Source organism: Trichechus manatus, unplaced genomic scaffold (assembly GCF_000243295.1).
Source record: "Trichechus manatus latirostris isolate Lorelei unplaced genomic scaffold, TriManLat1.0 scaffold00038, whole genome shotgun sequence".
NCBI lineage: Eukaryota > Metazoa > Chordata > Mammalia > Sirenia > Trichechidae > Trichechus > Trichechus manatus.
In genome coordinates this window covers 8,665,870-8,686,075 of record NW_004443974.1, presented here as the reverse complement: position 1 = coordinate 8,686,075, position 20,206 = coordinate 8,665,870, and the positions used below count along the sequence as shown (strand labels likewise).

Sequence of the window (20,206 nt, the reverse complement as noted above, 5' to 3'; positions counted from 1 at the left end):
CCGATAATTAAAATAAGCACCTCCGGTGCAAAGGGTTAATTCGGCAGTTTCAAAAGGACATCTGTTGCCACAGCAGAGAGCAGCTGAGACTCCAGGGTGGCCACCCATTGTGATCCAGTGTCCTCTGAGTCATGGCTGGAGGATTAAGATGGATTCTCCTGGAAACTTACTGTTCAGAGTTCAAAGGTGGTACAGTCTAAATGTTGGCCCTGCTCACACAGGCCCTGGTTTTTCCTGCACTTGATCTATGAGAGGGACAGGGTGGTCCTTGAAACGAACCCATCTGATCTGGCCTTCACAAGCCTCACAGCTTTGGACTCCAAAAGGACCCCGGAAATGGGGGGTGACAATGAGCCCTCTTATCTGTCACCCTCAGATCATTTCTCCGTCCTTTTCGGCACTCTCCCTACATCATTTCAGAAAAGCTTCTTTATGGGGAGAGTCAGCAGTGGGCCATACCAGCACTCCCTTGCAGTCCTCCCTGCTAATGGCAGCTCCTCCATCCTCAAATGCAGATTCTGGCAGAAGCCTGTCCCCTCTCCAGCTGCCAGCTGCAGCCTTCCACCCAGATCAGGGCGGCAGGCTGTGACAGGACCTCTGGGGCTGTTCGAGACGCTGGGATTAGAACAATTACCCTGGATGGCGAGATCGCCTCGTACAGGTGTCCACCCAGCCTCTGACGGTCAGAGCAGAATAGGCACTGCCATTTGGGCTGATGCTGGTGCTTTGTTAGAACTGCCAAAGCCACAGCTCTCAGTGTTGCTACTCAAATGCAGAACTTTTTTCTCTCTAGTGTTATTGGGATGATACGTACCCAAGGAAGAGGGAGTGTGTGGGCACTTGTGCCTGCTGGGAGGACTCAGAGAAGCTAGTATGTGATCTGAGATGTCAGAGGGAGAAGGGGGAATTTGACTTCAGAAAGAACAGTGGTTACGTCTGACTCCAGCCCCGCCAGGGCCTCAGACACCCATCTCGCTGCCCAGTATTTCCCAGGCATTCCTGGAGTGAAGCGTGAGCCCAGAGGCGAATAACCAAGCAGTCTGTAGCCTTACTCCCCGACAAGGTAGGGGGCATCCAGAACGTCCTGCTGGCTCTGACCAGTATTCCAAAACAGGATTCCGTACAAGCACAGCTGATCCTTGCTCTTTTCCCCCCAGCCTACTTTCTTGCTAGATCTCAATCCTAGGCGGCCCCTTCGGGGCTGCATGAGACAGCCCCCCACCGAAGATCCTGAGGCTAGCACGGAGAGAGCCAATTCCTTCAGTGCTGTTCCCAGAGCTGAGCTTCCATGTAAATAAATAATTTCTGCAGAGCCCAGGCGGCCTGCTGGGCGTCTCCACAGGGCACACTGGGTAATGAAAATAAAGCACCGGCCTTTCCGCATGGCCACGCTCAGGCATCTCTACCGGGAGCTCCGGGGACAGAGGAGCAGCTGCTGTGGCCGTGGGATGAAGCCAAGGCACCTGGGGTCGCTCAGGCTCCTTACCACTGGGTTTTCCCCTTTTGGACCCATGCCTTTTTCCACCATGGCCACCCGGTGGCTGGGAGAAGGCCCCACACATCCATTCCTGCTTTGGGGCCAGGGCCTGGCTGCTGTCTGCAGCAGGGCAGAATTTGACAGCCTGGGAATCAATGTCCGTTTGGCTGCTGCTTTGCTGTGTGACCCTGGGGAAGTCTCTTCACCTCTCTGAGCCTGTTTCCCCCTTTATAGTGATGCTGGGACCTGCCTGGTGCAATTCTTATGATTTGCTCCAATGTCCAGGGCAGTGTTGCTCCCAGCTGCTGAGCCTTTGGCACATTTTTCCTGATGCTGACCTCTTCAAGACAGACTCCACTTGGCACCCACCCCTGCGGTTCCTCACTAGCTATGGGTCAACATCGGCATCTTGGGGTGACCTCAGGAGGCCCTCAGTGGAGATCTGGATGCCTAGGTGAAAGGAGTGTGGTAGCTGAATAATGGCTCCCAAAGATGTCCACGTCCTAAACCTTGGAACCTATGAATGTTACCTCATGTGGCAAAAGGGACTTTGCAGATGTGATTAAGTGAAGTTAAAGATCTTGAGATGTGAAGATTATCCTGGATTATCCAGGTGGACCTAAATGCAGCCACAAGTGTCCTTATAAAAGGGAGGCAGAGGGAGATCTGACTACAGAAGAGATTTGTGATGAGGGAAGCAAGAGGTTTGAGTGATGCGAAGAAGGGGTCATGAGCCAAGGAACGCAGGCGGCCCCCAGAAGCTAGAAAAGGCAAGGAGATGGGTTCTCCCCTGGCGCCTTCAGAAGGAACCAGCCTTGCCGACACCTTGACTTTAGCCCAGTGAAACTGATTTCAGACTTTGGCCTCCAGAATTCTAAGAGAATAAATCTGTGTTGGTTTAAACCACCAAGTTAGTGGTAATTTGCTACAGTAGCCATAGGAACTAATACAGTGGGGCTTCTGAGACTTCCAAACCCATGCTGGTACTTCAGGGTGGAGCTGAATCTTCCGCCATGGTCTGGAGTGGGTGGGTGGGGGCTTTGTCACAACTCTTCAGGCTGGCGCCCTCGGGAGACACTGCAGGCTGCCTAGAGGGAGGCTCCAGTCGTGTCTTCAGGATGCATCCTTCCAATTACCACGGCCCTGGGCTCAGATGCGGCTCCCCTCACTCTCTGCTGGGAAAACATCCTCTTCCCCTTCCCTACAGGGCTAGGGAGTGGGGTGAACCCCCCCATCCTGGGGTTTGGCCACTCGGACTGGGTTGAGGCAGAGCCCCGTCCGTCACCCTCGGAGGGGCTGATGTGCTGCCACAACAGCCACACTGGTTCTCGTCTGTGGGAGGCCCAGGGCCATTAGGTTTAGATCAGCGCCCACTGTCCCCAAGGACTCTAGATCTCTCTGCAGGACTTCACTGATTTATTTCATTGACTTCCCACTGCCGATACCTCCTTCCCTGGTTGCAAGCAGCACGGTCCCACACACTGCCGACAAATAAATCAACTTGGTTGAACCACAGCCTTGATGCTGCGGATCCATGAATACGGACGCTGCCTCCCTATACGTGCAGTTAGGCCTCAGGACGAGTTCTGGGGGAGGACGCCTGACTGGGAACCCCATGGGACTGGCACTGTGGGGTCCCAGGCTGGGGCTGCTTGGCCTTGGAGGGGCCAACACAAAGGCTCGGGCGGTAGCACGGCTGGCGGCTGCAGGGCTGGCTCTCTGGCGGGACACCTGGGACAACCAGCAGGAACCAGCTGCCATGCTCCCCCAACCAGGCTCTGGGGAGATGAACATGGCTCTGTCACACCCTAGTCTGCCTGTGTCTGTTTGTTTACGTTTGGAGACCCTCAGCTTCATAGAGGGCAGGAAGTGGCTTACAAAAATACAAAACACAAAATGGACTAATAAAAAGAAAAACCATCTGGACCAGGAATGATATAAATGAGGGTAGAAGGACAAAACCGAATTCTCCACAGGGATTGAATATGAGCTGCACTTTGGCTTCCCGCTGGCCACAGCAACAAGGGAAACAGGGCAAGCCGAGCTGAAAAGCCTCACTGCTGGGGTCTGGGAGCAAACGCTCCATTCCCCGAGGGCCTTTCTGTGCCAGCGGCCTCACCTGCAGGGTCTTGTTTACTCCTTACAAAGTAGAGTGTGACCCCATTTTATGCGTGGCATAACTGAAGCTGGGGGTGAGGGGCATGACTTGCCCTGGATCCTTCAGTGGGTGAGTGCCTGGGCTCACCCAAACACACTACATCTCTCTCACCCTAATTCCCACAGCTACACGAGCTGCATTCTCGCACATGCACACACACACACCACACACACCACACCCACACATGCACACACGTACACACAAAAAAATCTAACTTAAAACTGTACTTGCTGGCTGCCTACTACACTTGAGGGCATTTGCTTGGGCCTTGAAAGACCTAGAGCAGCAGTTCCTACCCCTCAGGACTCGACACTTGGGTGGACGTGCTTGGTGGCTGCATAGCTCTTGGGGGTTTTCAAAGCCCTTCTGTGTCTGTTATTTCACTTATCTGGACTATGACAAGACAGAACAGGGACTAATCTTCCCATTTTACAGACAGGCAAACGGGCTCAGCAAGTAGATGGAATCCCAGAGGCACCAGCACAAGGTGGTCCAAGGTGGATGGTGGGAAGGTGTGACCACCAGGCTTGGAAACGCCAGCGGGTGCAGGCCCCCCTCCCTTGGCTCTAACAGCTTCACGGCCGTGAGTGGCTTGTGCACCCCACTTCCCCAGGGGCCCTGAGATGGCTGGCCTAAATGGGTTGGGGCTTCCACTTATTTAGGCTGTCTTCTGCCTGAGCCCACCAAGACTCAGAAATGTTCCTGTCCCTCAGTCCAGGCTGGCCGCCAAATCTGGAAATGGCCACCTGGTGGCTCCATTTCATGGCTCGAGCAGGGGGCCATGGTCTTTAGTGAGACCCATGGTCCTGGGCCAGGAAAAATGTGGACATTATTCAGCAGGAAGCATTTCGGGGGCATGAGCCAGGTCTGATTCCTCTCCGGTCCCCAGGGCCAGTGTGTTAATGTGGTTACCAGGGAAACTGGGGCCGCTGGGGATCGGCAAGCATAGGTCATCCAAGCAACCAGATTCTCCATCTGTGTTCCTGCCTGTGCTCCCTCCACTGCACAAGTGGACACTGGACTCCCTCTGTCTGCTTCTAGTCTGAGCTGCTTCTAGTCTGTCTCCCATCCCAGACTCAGAGCAGGCCAAGGGTGAGCCAGCACCCTGCCTGCCACCGTCCATGCCTCTGACAACCACCTCCAGCCTGACATTGCTAAAGGCAGATGCTGGGCTGAGAATGAAGGAGAGGTCCCTGATGGTACCAATGATGCAGGCAGATGTGACTCACCCTTGTGTCCTACCCTGAGGTGCCCACTGTGTGTGTCCTACCAAATGCCACTAAGCTCTGGGCCAGAGACTCACCTCATACAGCAAACAGCCCAGAGACCAGATGTCGGACTTGAAGTTGTAGCCGTTTTCGTGGATCCTCTCCGGTGACATGTAGTACGGTGTCCCAACTGAAACACAGCAAGGGGGTGGTGTTTATGCTCCATGCAGGAGCAGGACACATGGGTGAGGGGAAGAGGCAACACATGGGGGCGGGGGAGAGACCTAGCCTTAGTCTCGCTGGGAACCTGGGCATCCCTGTCTCCCCCCTAAGACGGTCCCCTCTCTATCAAAGGAGGGGGAGTGGGCCAGATTGGAGGCTCCCCCGCTGGTAGAGCATTAGAATCACCTGGGGAACTTTACAAAAAGTAGATTCCCAGGACCTAGTCAGACCTAAGGACCAGTCTGGGGATCAGACAGCTGGCATCAGTATTTCTGCCCACTGCTAACAGAAATTCAGCAGGAAGAGCTGTTAGTCAATTTATGAACATGTGTGGGATTCTACTAGGAAAGGAAATTTTTACTCCAAGTAGTAACCACTTATATATTTTGTTCATGAGGGAACAAAAGTAAAATGAATGACCAAGTGTGAAATGGATGACTTGTCATATCCAAACCACAGGAGGAAATCCAAACAGTTCACAGCAGGAATCTTGGGACAAACTGTAAGTGGATTCTAGCACCCTGGGTACCACAGACATGCCTGCGAGGCAAAAATCTTCTCCCACATTGAAAGACGATGAGGAGCTGATGCGATACCCACAGAGATGGCGGGGAGAGATAGAGGTTGAGGCCCTGTCCTCAGTGAGGTGCAGCATGCCTGTTGTCTGGCTGCACCAAAACCCCTGGCCATGCCCATTCCCGGCTGGGAGTATGGGGCCTGGCCCGACACTTCTCCCTTCCTCAGTCTCGTCCTCTGCCCATTTTACATCTGCCTGGGCCTCCAGAGCAGGGACTTTGTGGGGAGAGATGGCCCGCAGAGTGGCCAGGGCTTTGGCCTGGGGCTGCCTTGGCCAGGCCCATCCAAAAGCCCGAGTGGGCCCATCAGGAGGTAGCAAGTTGCTTGTTCCAGGAAGTATCCACAAGGTGCCTGCTAACCCCGTATATCAAAGAAAGGCTGGGCTGAATAGTGACCACATCAGAAGCACCTGTAGGAGCCTGTTAAAAATCTTGACCCCTGACCCAACCCCATTTCTGTGGGGTCAGAACCTCCAGGAGTGGAGCTTGGACAGTGCATCCCCCACAAGCTCCCGGGAGACTCTGATGCACTTTACCGCTTGAGTGGGGCTGCTGCAATGCCTCACTTGCCTACCTGCTCATTCTTTTGGATGTTCAATAAACATCTGTGGAGCAAATGAATAAATGAATTTATGAAACCTTAACTGAGGGACTGAGGGAGGCTTGGCCCTTCCATGCTGGGTACTGGGTTCTCAGTGTCCCTGCCCCAGGAGTGGGCCTTCTCCCCCTTGGTCTGAGCCTCTCAAACTAGGGTACTCTACCTCACCTGGAGGGCCCTAGCTGTGTGTCAGGGCCTACAAGACTACAGCGCCTCTTCCTGTCATGCCAGCTTTTCCTGAGGGTAAGTCACTTAAAACCGGATTTTTATATCCACAACAAATACTCAAATATTAGGGATCATAACACACAACTTGCATGAGTTTTAAAGATAAAACGAGTCTTCAAAGAAATCCCGAGCTTGCAGAGGGGCACTGGAGGACGTGTCCCCAAGCCCCGAAGGAGTCATGATACTGGGGAAGAGTGGGAGAACGTGGCACGACGAGGTGCCTCCACGGACGTGGCCCTGAGGTCAGGCTCGCTCTCTGCGAGCACTTCCGGAAGGCCAAGCCGCAGCCCGGAGCGGCGTCTCCCCGCCCGGCCTCACGGCGGCGCTCTGACGCAGAGGCTTCCAACAAGGCTCCCATTCCCTCTCCTCACAGTGGGGGATTGAGCTCTGCAAATGAAAGAGGCACCTAACCAGCCCTGACCATCCCCGCGTCTGCACCTACAACTCCCAGGATTTCAAACCCAGCACATATCAGAGGAGGACGCGGGACCTCAAAAGGGGAGGCTGATTAAAGCGGCCGCTTCCCCGAGATGCGCCGCTCCTGTCAAAACAAACTTTGCTCGCGGTGCTTGAAACATGTTCATTAGATATGAAAAAGGCAAAGATTTCACAGGAAGGAGAAGCTGACGTGGGTGCGCATGTGTGAGCTGCAACGCTTCTCCAAACTGCGGTTTCAGAAATGGCTGGAGAAATTTGGTCTCGTTGCAGATACCATCCACCGAGCGGGACTTTGGCCGGGACGTAAGCGCTTCGGTGTAGAGTTCTGACGGCACAGGCAAGCGGATGTGAAAAGAGCATCGATCCAGCCGGGTCCGAGCCTGATTCAATCACTCACTAGCTGACAATTTAAATTCTTTTTTCGACCTAAGTTTCCCCATCAATAGAATGGAGGGGTTGAACTCCCTGGGGTCCTTCCTTTCACCTTTCTGAACCTTGGTTTTCCTCTCTGGAAAATGGGAATAATAAAATCGACCTTACAGGGATCTAGGGTTGAAAGGGCTCTGTGAAGGGCCCGCTGTCCACAGACCCCAGAAGGAAGGGTGAGCTGAGCGAGAGAAAGGAAGAGCTGAAGGTGGGGAGGGGAGGGAAAGGGAAGAACAAAGGGGCAGATGAAGACCAGATTCTGGAGGTTAGGGGCACCTCAACTCTACAGTGTGATCCGGTCCTATGAAACTTCCAGCCTCTCCCCAACATTCCATCAGGCTTCACGTCCTGAGGACGCTAACTTGTAGCTTCCGCCCCTCCACTCCATCCCAGCAACTGCCCTAGCAGGCCCCAGCTCACTTGCCTGGACCAGCCCCTCACTGTGTCCCCATTCCAACCCATCCTCCACCCTCCACCCAAGGCAGAGGCGACGCCCCTGTCCCCAGGCCTGACCTCTCCCATCCCTAAGGGAGAAAGGTCAGATCCTCAGCCTGGCATGAGACCCCCCCCCCACACCTCACCCCCCTAAATCTCAACATCGGATCCTTGGCAGCAAGACACACACCACCACCATGCTCGGCTTACACCAAAACCAAACCCTTTGCCTTGGAGTCCATTCTGACTCATGGTGATCCTATGTGTTTCAGATTAGAACTGGGCTCCATGGGATTTTCAATAGCTGTGACTTTTCAGAATACATGGCCAGGCGTCTAGATGGATTCGAACCAAGCAAGCTGAGCCCATGCTGAGCTAGGCCAAGACCACAGGAGAAGCAGAGATGTTGAAAAAACATTGTACTTTTCTTTTTTATCAGCATTGACTTAATTTCAGATTGTTTATGTCATACAAATCCCTGCCCATTTCTAGTTCTCATATTGAGTATCTTGAACCAATATGAAAATCAGATAGAGCAAACCCGTGATTCTACATGGCATCTTGGGTTTTCGTGCTATAAGGGTTTCATCCAAAAACAGTTCAGGGAATCTCAGATAGATTTTGGCCTCCACACAGCCCTGGCTGTAGATGCCTCAGGCATGTGGCAATGGGGCTTCACTTCACTGCGTCCGCCTTCAGAACGGAGTGGTAATGCTCACCCGAGAGATATTACTTGGGAAGTGATTATTAGAGCAGTGCTTGGCTCAGTGAGAACTCTAATGGATTTTCTTCCCAGACTGTGGGTCCTGTGAGGGCAGGGGCCAAGTCAGCCTTCCCAGTGAGCAGAGTGGGGCCTCGATGAATGAATGAACAAATGAAACAACTGTAATTGGCATCCTAGGCCCGGGCCCATTCCTACGTGCTGTCTCCTTGAATTCCTCCCTTTCCCCCTTCTGGTGTCAGCACTCAGAGCCTTCCCTGAAAACTCAGGCTTGAGCTCTATCTGCTGACACACGTGTTCTCGGCTAAAGGACAGTGTTCCCAGGGATTGTTCCCAGGTGCCCTGTGCTGCTGGAAGGGGGTGTGGGTGAGGCTGGATGGAGACCTAGGGATGCATCTGCACAGTCCTTTGTGTCCACCCAACGAGCACCACCACCAGAAGCTCCTGGGCATGAGGATGGTCCATCCCCCTGTGCAGGTTGGGTGGGGGACAAACACGTCACAGCACAGGGTGGCCCACACTGGACTCCTGTTGGCCCAGGGGCTCGTGGGAGTGCTTGCACACAACACGAGAGAAGGCTCCATCCTCCCTCCCTGTGGGGCCCAGGACAAGCCCTCCTGGTCCTAGGTCACCTCTTGCTGCTGTGAAAAGGGATGGGCTTTCCTTGTATGGTCGGGAACTTGGACCTGGGTGTCCTTTCCACTCAGAGAGCTTGTGGGGAGCCCTCTCTCAGCTCCTTCTCTGGGCTCCCACAACCCAAGCCTACTTCCTGCCTCACTGCGGGCTGGTGCACGGGAAAAGAGCACTCCAAGCTGGGCTGAGATTACAGCTTCAGTACCATTTTCAGTACTCTTCTGCTGGGTGACCCCAGGCATGGGTTATCACCTCTGAGCCTCAGTTTCCTTATCTGTAAAACGGAGATAATAAGCCTACTGTGATGATGTTTTTAAAAAGCACGTTTTCCAAACATTTTTTAAGCCTCATCCTCTGCTAACTCACCTCTTCAGTGACAACTGACTTCAGTGACAGTGACAACTGACAGCCCTGGGAGGGGCTGAAGCAGCCCTAGACCCTAAGTGGACCTGGGCTCCTCAGGGTTTAGAACCACTGAACCTTGCATCGTGAATGCACACAGGAGACGCTCAGGAAAGAGTTCTATCTGTCCCCTTACCTGCCACCTGGGTCTGATTGTGTTTGTCTCCCCATTTCCCACAGTATGGGGATCCCTTGAAGGTAGAATGGCTGCATAACCCCCATGTCCCCTGAACCTAGCACAGGGCCAGGCAGTCAGCTCAGGGAAAGGAGAAAGATGGAATTTGTGCCCCACAGACTGGCCAGGAAAAGCCAGAGTGCCTGACCACTTGGACCCGATGGAGGTTGCCCCAACCGGACCTGTCCCCCAACTCCAGCCCCGGGAGGTGGCACGGGGCCCTGCACGGGCCCTGGGTGCGAGCAGGCGTCCCTTCCCAGCCCTGCTCCCACCCGCGGTCACCCTGTCACCGCCGCCGAGTGAGCAGGGCCTGCTCTCCCAGCCCTACAATTTGTCTTGCAGCTGCTGCCGTTGCTCGGAGCGAGACACTTGCTTGTAGCTTGTGAGCTGTGTATAGGCAAATCTTTCATTTTTCTTTCATTATGCCGGCGTGTACTGTCACTTAATTTTTATGTATGCAATCCTTCCTGACAAATATGATCTGCTGCCTGGTAATTCGTCTGACGCTCATTCTGTTCCACGCTCTAATTATGGCTCCTATTCCTGACACCGAGGCAGCCGCTCTGCCACCGCTGGGTACCGCACCTGTCAGCCCGGCCGTGGCACTGACTAATGCCCTTTCATGCCAGCCTCATGTTAGCAAATACAGAGGTGGGGAGGGGGCCAGTGGAGGGGGAGGCAGGAGGCGGCAGGATTTGCATACGCCTGGCTCCTGGGTCAGCAGCCTTAGGAGCAGAGGTGGTTGCCGGGGCAACGTGGCTGGCCCCACAGCATCTCCACATAGTAGGTGCACATTAGACACGGCATATGCATAATTCATACCCAAGCACAAAGTGTGAAGGTGCTCTGCCCCCTGCATCCTTCCTGAGTCACAATGCAAGGCAATTAGTCCAATCTCTTGCCTGATTAAATGTGTGTGCGAGACTTAGCCATTTTCCAGAACCTAGCTGTGAAAAGAAGGTCTTTCCCCTTGTGTCTTGGGGACTTCAGGCCCTGAGCTTTGTTCTGCACTGTCACTATCGCGGAGCCTGGGTTAGTGCTGGGGCAGGCCCCCTCAGTTCTGTGAGCTCGTGCTTGCCAGCAGGGTCTGCTCTCAGCTCAGCAGGCGTCTCCTGGACGCTGGGCACTCAGCACGGCCTGGAGGGAGGGCAGGTCCCCGGAGAGCTCCTTCCACCCATCACGAGGGCTGGGCAGCTGCTCAGAGGCCTCGGGAAGAGCCCAGCTTCTGCAGGCGGCCCTTCCTCAAGTTCCAACTCCTTCTCATTAATATAATAAGTGCACCAGTCGAAGTCGATAAAATCACACTGTCCGACGAGACCGTATTTTTGCCTGTTGCTAATGATGTGATCGTAACTGGCTCTGACGGAGCGCGGCAGTCTTTTCTGGAGCAGGACAGAGAAGGGTTGGAACCTGACTGACGGGGACAGGAGCAGCGGATTTTACTCTCCTCTTTGACAGTTTCCCTTGAATTTTTGGCCTTTTCGAAGCTCTTACACACCAGAGAGGTAAACACAGTCCCAAACCACAGACACACTTTGATTTCAACAAGAGAAATGTCTCAGAGGGAGGTCTCTTCCCAGCCACGGAAGAGTTGGTGCCGGGGAACCTAAAGGGAGACCCCAGCATTATCTTCCAAGGCCCCCAACCCTCATCTTCTGGAATAAGAACCAGCTCTGGAATCAGAGGCCTGGATTCAAGGCCTGGCTCTGCCGCTATGTGACCTCAGGAAGAAACAGCTCAACCTTCCTGAACTTCTGATTCTTCATTTGCAAACAGCAAGGATCCTGTGACCCCTCACAGCCATTGTGAGGCCTGAAGGAGGTATAAAGCTCACCGATGGCAGGGCCTCGCACATTCTTTCCTTTTGAGCTGAAGGGAAAGCCACAATGTGCCCAGCTCCTAAGGTGGCCTGGCTGGGGTCCCTCTGGAGCCAGGTAACAAGCACCCTCCTGACAGGGTCCAAGGCAGCTGCCCTGGTGTTCCAAGGGTCAGACGAGGATGAGAGTTTCGAAACAACCACACACACCACAAACCACACACACACACACACACACACACACACCTGATCCTTAGAGGGGTGTATTTCTCCTAATTGTGTGCTCTGCACTGAGTCTCTAAGCCATTGGGACCTGTATGAACAGTAACAGATTCCACCAGGAAAGTGTGTCTTCCAGAAAGCCCCTCCACATCACCAGAAGATGCCGTTGGCACACATAACATGCGACAGGCACACAGGTGTCGGAAGACAGGAGACACCCTGGCTGAGCGCTGGAGTGGAGCAAGATGAACGGAGAGCAGTGGTTTCCAAGGGAAGCGGCCAGCCTGCACGGGGAGGACCCAGCTCTCTTCAGTCCACACGGGGGTGCATCTGCCCAGATCTGGGGCAGCACCCGGGGAGGCGACCACGGGAGCGCTTTCCTCTGCAAACACCACGTCAAAGAACTGGCTCTGAAGAAAACAGGCTGACACTGCCCGCCCCATAGGCTGCTGGGAAGCATTCCCACGCGGGCCCAGTGGTTAAACTTTGACACGCCTCTTTGTAACACAAAAGGGGTCCTATATCTGTGTTCCACTGGGGGCTTTGCTGGTTCCTATAGTCTACTGAAAAATTCCCATCGTCCATCATTCCAACTTTCACAATAAGTTACAGACCTGGCAATGGACTCTGAAGCCCACCATTGTCTTACCCCAGGGGAGAGTCCAGACCACCGAGCTCAGTGTTGGAGGCCCCACCTGCCTCTCTTGCCACATCTGCAGCAACCTCCGGAGAACCCTGCTCTCCCGCCAAACCCGGCCACTTACTCAGCTTCGACACCTCGGTATTCCCTGTTCCCTTTTCTAGAACTCTGTTCCCCCCCACTCCCTGCCCTGCCAGCTCCTGGTCAGCTTCATGGCCCAGCTACAATGTCACCTCCTCCTGGGTGAGTGCCCCAAATGTCTGCCACCAAGAAGAATGGACAAAGTGTGGCACAGCCATACAGTGGACTACTACCCAGCAGTAAAGATGGAATTACTGCCTTGTGAAACAACAGACTCATCTCCCCACTCCATGGCATGGGCCCAGTCATTCTTTCCCGGCTGTGAGGCGACTTTGAGGGCCCAGGGCAAGCCCCCGACTGGGCCTCATTTCACTCCCTCTGGGTCATTGTTTTTGGCACAGAGCAGGTACTTGGGGAGAGTTTGGGGAGTGAAAGAGATGAGGGAAATCTGATCTTCCAAAGCAGCATTTTCTTGCACTGACTGGAGAGACAAGGGCACAGCGGGAGAATGTCTGAATCTTCACACCATAGCCCAGGACCGCAGGTGTGGCGGGGAGGGCGCTGTTGGTGTCCAGGCAGACTCTGCTTACCTAGGGAGTGGGCCGCGGTGGTCTCAGAGCTGAAGAAGCGGCCCAGGCCAAGGTCACCAAGCTTCACGACACCCGTGGCCGTGATGAACACATTGGCGGGCTTGATGTCTGCCGGGGAAGGAGGACGGGTTGGTGTAGTGACAAGGAGGTCAGGGTGGGGTGGGGCAGGAGGAAGGAGGAGGCCTAGCGGCAGCCAAGGAGACCATGGGATGGAGGATCCTTCAAGAGAGGGTGGGCCCTTCCCTTGGGCTCACTCCCTCAGGGCAAGATCCCAGCCGTGGCTGTCCCACACTGGCCATGAGACCTTGAGAAATTTACCTTCCCTCTCTGGGCCTCAGTTTCCACACCTGTAAAATGGATCTAACTTCACCTACTTCCCAGGGCTGCTGGAGATCTGTGAGGGAGGGGATATTTGTGCTGTTGTTTTCTTTTTTACAGCTGTATCCCTGGTGCCTAGAATAGTACCTACCACATAGTAGGCACTCAAGAAAAAATTGTGTAACGAACGGATGGGGGACTCAGTCAGGGAATGGTAAGGGCACTGCCTTGCACACAGCAGACACTGATGAATATAGATGGGATGAATGACTGAACGAGGGAATCAGTGAAATGAACTGTGTCAAGTACCCAGCACAGTGCTTGGCAGCACCCAGCAGGTGCTCAGAACAGCTGACTCCTTTCTAACCACTCAGGGATGATGACAGCTTTTGGAAATACTCCTTTGTAGGTGTCTCACCTCCTTTGTCCAGCCAACTCCTACTAAGACTTCAAAGCCCATATTAAAAGTTCCTGACTTCCCCAGCTGGAGATGGCAGCACTACTGTAACTGGTCATGCCTGGCTGTCTCCCTGGCCAGCCCCTTAGCCCCCACTGCTGCACCCTCTCTGCGCTAGGTGTCAGGGACTGGAGATGATGGGCCGAGCAGGGCCCCTGTTCCCTGGTATTTACGTGACTACCTGACATTTGGTGCCTCCTCCCCCATGGGGAGGTCCCCAACAAGGGGCATGAGGCATGTGTGTACAGTTGTGCCTGGGGCCTTACACCTGCCCACTCTCTTATCCTGCTTAAGGCAGCAAGACACTCGACATCTACCCATGTGGGGAACACACACTGGCCCGTCTTCATCAGGCAGGGCAAGGGCTTTTCCTGAGGAGCCGAGGGAAAAGCTGCATCGTGGGGCCCAGGGGATGCCTGGGCTCCCCCTGGGGAGGGGGCAGCAAGTACCTCGGTGCATGACACGGCGTGAGTGCATGTGCTCCACAGCGCTGCACAGCTGCACGAAGTACTTCCACACCGTCCTCTCGGGGATGAGCCGCTTCTGCTTCTTAAAGTACTGTGGTGAGGGAGGACATGAGAGAGACAGACAGACGAATAGGCCTAGGTGAGAGGCCATAGGGGAAGGGGGCAACAGGCATTGGCCCCCGTCCTGTCTCCAGGGGCAGCCTGGCACCTGGCCCAGGTCAGGCTGCTGAGCAAACAATATGAACAGGTCGAGAGCGTTCACACCGCTGCTTTCGCCCAAATCCCGCTCTGTGGGCCACCCGTCCACCCCCCACCCAATCGTGCTACCTAAGGGTGAGGTGGGTCGTGTCTGTCCCCAGGCCTGCCCAGAGTGGGTGTCCATGACAGGTCTGCTAAATGCATGCCTGCGATGCATTTGGTGAAAGCTGTTTTCAATCACCCTTTTTCTGGAATCTTCTGGGCACATGTCCATCTCCTCCCCTAACTTCCTGACATGGAACTCCTACAAGAGTGGCCTGGGGTAGACTCTCTCCGCCCCCAGCCCCAACCCAGGCCTAGCCCAGGAGGTGGGCACCAGGACACATCCCATGGTTGAATCAGGGCTCCAGGGGCCTGGCCCCCACCTCCTCGGACCCGTCAAGTCACAGTGCAACGTGACCATTTACAACTGGCAAGAATCTCACGGGAAAGACTTCGGCATTCTCAATAGACCCCCTAGTTTCAACAGGCATCAATCTACTTCATTGCCTGGATAAACATATTCAATGCTCCAGAAAATTTAAAAACAAAGTCAAAACAGGATGCTCTGAGTGTGCAATAAGTAACACAAGGTCCTGGAAGGGGCAAACGGGAACATGACCTTGTCCACAGTTCAGGTCAACAAGCCCTCCGTGGGAGCTCCTAGGTGCCAGGCCCAGAGCTGAGGGCTGGGCTTGCAGGGAGGGGGCAGGGTCATGCTGACTTGGACACCAGTAACCTGAGTAACAGGTTTTTGTCCAGGGACTTTCCATTCAGAGCAACCCAGAGGTGACACTGTGAATGGAAAGCTGCCATTTGTGAGGGCAGCTGCTCTGACAGAGGTTCCATTGCTCTGGTCAGGAAAGATGGGAACCCAACCCAGGACATTCTCCCCCTGCCTGGGAAAGGGCTTGAGATGGAAGAAAGGACCTGAGCTCACATGTGCTGAGCACCTGGTGTGTGCCAGGCACTGTGCTGGGCCCTCAATAGGGATGACTGTGCCCATCTTACAGATGAGGAAACTGAGGGGCAGAGTCACAGCTCAGTCCCAGGTCTCCTGCCAGTATTCGAGCTCAGAGAGGTTCAGGAAAGTGCCCAAGGTCACACAGCTGGAGAGGCAGAGCCGGGATCCTGATCCTGTACCTCCAATAGTGGAGCAGTCACAGCTGGCAGCCCCTGGCTTGTGGTAAAGCTCTGTGAGGCTCTTCCAAGGCTCTATTCTGGGAAAGGGACCTTGAATGTGAGCCGTCCCAGGCTCCCCGCACAGACCCCCCCCCCCCACTGGGCCATCATGGGCCTCTGTGGTGGGCTGGGACCGGAATGTTATTTTACGCTGTGATGTTGGTTAATCCTCATTACAGCATTTAAGCGGGACGTGCATAACCGTGAGTGGTGATTTTCTAAATGTCACGTCCTATAAGTGCTGCCTGACATTTAGCGGGAAGGCACAGAGTCTCTGGCGGCTTCCAGGTGGTGGCAGCTCCTGGCTTCACCATCCCTTGTAAATAATGCTGGCACTGTGGCCATGGTGGAGCTGCTTGGCTCCTGAGGCTGCAGGCCCTTGGGACACAGGGCCTGCTGCTCAGCAGGCTCCCAGGCCAGCCCGGCATGCTGGTGACCATGAAGAGGCCAGCTGGGCTCTGACAAGGCCCTCATTCCCCTGGAAGCCCAGAGGCAGCTGGAGTGACAAAGGCCAGGAAAATTGAGCTCTTACCAAGCACCAGGGACTATGTCGGGCACGTTACAGATGAGGAAACTGAGGCACAGGCACCTGCCCAAGGTCATCCAGTGGGTGTGTCTGACTCTCGGTCTGGGGTCGCTCCACTAACCCATCCCTGCCTCTCTCGCTTGCTGGGGGCAGCACCAAGCCAGGCTGTGCTGGTGAGCTGGATCAGAGGCCCAGGGAAGGAACAGGAATAGTCAGGGGAAGGGAAGGAAGAGGAGGATTCCTGAGCCAGAGGTGCCAAGCCAGACTGAGGAGCTGGCAACCAGGCCGCTGCCCAGAAACCCAATCTGCACACAGCTGGTACTCACAGCCCTGATGGGGTTAGGAGACTGATTTGAACCCAGGGAACCCAGGGAAGGGGCATGGGGTAAAGGGGAGGGTGGAAAGGGGTCCCTTATACCCCCTGACCCCAGGCCAGGAACAAATGGGTAATGGACACCCACGTGCCTCCTCCTCTCTTTTTCAAGTTGGAAAGAGCTTGCATCAGGCCCTGCAGTTCCCACAGGGCTCTCGTCCCAGGAACACAGTGGACACTGAGGTTCGGGGCAGGGAGAGGGAGGGATTTGACCAGGACTGTCTGACTCCAGCCCCACAAGGGTATCTGGGGTCCGCTGGGCCTGAGTGGGTGCGGTGCCCTCACTGTGGGATGCATCCACCTCCTGCTCCTCCTGTCCATCCACCCAGCACTGCTGGGTGGAGGCTCGAGCCTCATCCCCACCACTGCAAGGCTTTCTCACTGGCCTCCGCCTCCTTCCCCATCACCGCCCCCCACCCTCCACTGGGCACCCAATTTTTCTTCTAGAACACAAAACCAGCCATGTTACTCCCTTGCCACGGGTCTTGGGGAGCTTCTTGCTGACTTTGGGGCAACGTCCCAAGTCCTGAGCCTGGACTGCAAGACCCTGCAGTGATCTGACCGCCCTCACCTCACACTCTCCCTCCCTCTCCTCACCTAATGCTCTCAGTGGACCAAACTGCTTGGGAGACTCCTGGGGTTTTCATGCCCCTTGGCTCTTGCACAAGTTGTTCAGGCCACTAGACTGTCCGTCGCCTTCAGGTCTCAGCTCAGGTGTCACTTCCTCCAGGAAGCTCCCCTGGCTCTCAGAGGACTGGCCTTGGCTGGCTCACACAGGCTCACACTGCTCATTCATGAGCCTGCCTTCCCATTAGAATATGAGTGCCTCGGGCAGGGCCCATGCCAGCGGTCCCCCAGATCTTGACACAGAACTGGCATGGAGTGGGCACTCGATGCATGCGTGAGCAGCACAAGAATAACATGTGAAGGAGAAACAAGTTGGGGCGGGGGAAGAAAAGAAGGAGGAACTAAGACATGATATACCACATCTGTTCCCACCAGGGACCTGTGTGAAGATTAACATCTCTGCAAATGCATTAATATGTCAACGAAAATATAAAAGCAGGTGATAACAGCTCAAGTAATGACGCTTCCCAATGATGCCCGTATTCCTCAGAGCCAAATTTAAGAAGAGCAAGCGTGAACAATTGCTCACTCCCCAGTGCCTGGCGGGAAAGACGGAGAACCATTTCCAAGTGTGGCTGGGACCAGGGTAGGGGATTGAGGGTGGCCCAGCCTTGCTCAGGAGCCAGCCAGACTGGGCTCTTGGGGAGGGGGCAATGAGGGCCTAGGAAACAAGGTCTAGGCCAGCAGGGAGGTGAGGGCCTTGGTGGAGGAGCAGGGAGTGAGGCTGAGGGTGGACCTGGGGGTCAGGCAGACCTGGGCTCCTCCACTTTGAGGCTGTCCTGCCTCAGGCAGGTGGCTCAACCTCTCTGGACTCTGCTTTCCTCTTCTGAGGACAGTGTGGTATGGTGCACGTGCATGCTTGGTCTGGCCGTGGCCCACAGCAGGTGCTAGATCAATCCAGCCACACATGGCAGGTTGGGCAAGGGGGCAGAGCAGCGTGGGGATTGCCATGGGGTACAGAGCAAGAGCCAGACCTGGCATTGAGCTGCCCGTGAGACCTGGCAAGTCTCTCAACCTCCCTGAGCTCAGTTTTCCTTTGTATAAAATGAGGCATAAGATGCATCTCCAGATTCCACGGGCTGGGGCCTGACCTAGGCTGGGGTGCTGTCTCTCCTCCTTCTGTGAGGTGGGAGAAGCGGGCAAAGTGCCTGTGGGCAGGCTGGGGCAGTGGGGGACGGCCAGAGGGTCCTTCCTGGCCATTGCTGGCCCTCTTCCAGTCACCTGCCCATCTAAGCATTGTCTTTGCCTTGCTTGTGCAGACCAGGCTCTCATGCACTGAGCTTCCCTGAGGCTGATAAGAAAAGGAAAAGGCGCACTCAGCAATGGCAACTGGGACAGAGCCCGAGAAGGCACTCACGGGGCCACAGCTGAGGCCTGTGGGCATCGGCAAGAGGGGCGGATGTCCCTGAGCAGCCACCTCCACTAAGGCCAGAGCAGTGATGAGCTCGGGCTAGAAGGGGGTTGCCTACCCCCGAGCTCCTGTCGGGGGCAGTCCCTGAGCCCTGAGCTCCTGCCACACACCCTCACCTTGATCATCTGCGAGAGGTCGCCCGCGTCAGCCAGCTCCAGCACGATGTTCAGCTCATTGTCCTCAATAAACGAGTCCAGATACTTGATGATGTTCGGATGGTTCAATTGCTGCCCAAGGAGAGAAAGAGGGAGGGGGCACCAATAAAAGACAGCATAGCCCCAGCGCCTGCCCCGTGTTGGTGCCCAGCTGGCACCCAATAACGAGACCCCTGGTATTTGCTGGGGAGGCAGTTGCTGGGGGGAAAGGCCTGCCCTTGGGAGTCAGGTATACCTGGGTGACATCACCCATTGCTGTTGAATCGATTCTAACTCATAGCGACCCTACAGGACAGAGTAGAACTGCCCCACAGGGTTTCCGAGGAGCAGGTGGTGGATTCAAACTGGTAATCTTTTGGTTAGCAGCCGAACTGTTAGCCAGTGAGCCACCAGGGCTCCTGGGTGACATTGGGAAAGCCATTTTGCACCCGAGTCTCAGTTTCCTCATCTATAAAATGGGCATAATGTTCTGAAGAGCAGCTGAGAGGATTAGATGGGCTAATGCCCTTGAAGTGTCTAACAGTGCCTGATCCAGAGCTATGACTCAATAGACTGTTGTGGAAACCATCATCATCATCACAGTCATCACTGTCATTACTACCCAGGACCCTCAAGGGAGGGCCAGGCCCCCACAGCTCTGTCCCTGTGCTCAGTACGTGCGGGCTGCAGCTAGTGCTCAAGACTGTTCATCTCCTTCCTTCTTCCTTCTTGCTCTTACTCAATTGCTGACCCACCCCCGTAGAATCCTGGCAGGAGAGCCACCCTGACAAATTTGCCTTTCACCTACCCATTAAGCCCATGTGTTTGCTGAGGCTGCCGCAGGGATCCCAGATATGAGGGTGCCCCGCCTGTTAAATGTCAGCCCCTGCCTGGCCGAAAGGATACCCTGGCAACTGCTGTGGTTTGTAAAATCAAAACAGGGGCTGTTATAACCAAAATTGACTCTTCGCACCAAAATCTGGGGGATGCGGAGGGGGCTCAACTATTCTGTCATAATATGAGGTCCAATCCACAGGGCTCTGTCAGCTGACAACCAGAGGCTGTATTTACAGTCTATTTTCTAAAAGGCCCAACGCTGCTGGGAGGGGGCAGGCATCTGTGCTGCACGCCGACCTGTGCCCATCCTTGGCTCCTAAGGCAACAGGCGGCTGATAGACAGCACACAGCCACACACTCCTCATTCTTCATTTCCCAAGCCAGCCCTGGCGGCCCTCAGTCAGCCTCCCTCTCCCATGTCTCACACCTCATTTCCATCCCTCTTCTTACGGCAAAATCTCTCTCTGCCACGCACTGAGCTCCTCGGGGTGGAGTCATACCTGAGGCCCCGGGGCAGCCCTGGCTGTGGTGGTGGCTGCTGAGGGGTGCATGGGGCGGGGGGGCAGAACAAAATGCCAGCAATGTCAGGCCC

General features: G+C 55.0%; 1 protein-coding gene across 3 annotated transcripts in view; it reads right to left on the bottom strand.

Moving 5' to 3' along the window:
• The window catches only part of NEK6 (NIMA related kinase 6), a 65,081-nt gene that overhangs the window by 6,681 nt on the left and 38,194 nt on the right, over positions 1-20,206 (bottom strand). For all 3 annotated transcript variants that reach the window (XM_023730721.1, XM_023730720.1, XM_023730722.1), the window contains 4 exons: positions 18,760-18,870; positions 14,270-14,378; positions 13,046-13,153; positions 4,939-5,033 (listed from right to left, as the gene is read on the bottom strand). In XM_023730721.1, coding sequence (XP_023586489.1) covers positions 4,939-5,033; positions 13,046-13,153; positions 14,270-14,378; positions 18,760-18,870 — 423 coding nt within the window. The remainder of the gene's footprint in view (positions 1-4,938; positions 5,034-13,045; positions 13,154-14,269; positions 14,379-18,759; positions 18,871-20,206) is intronic.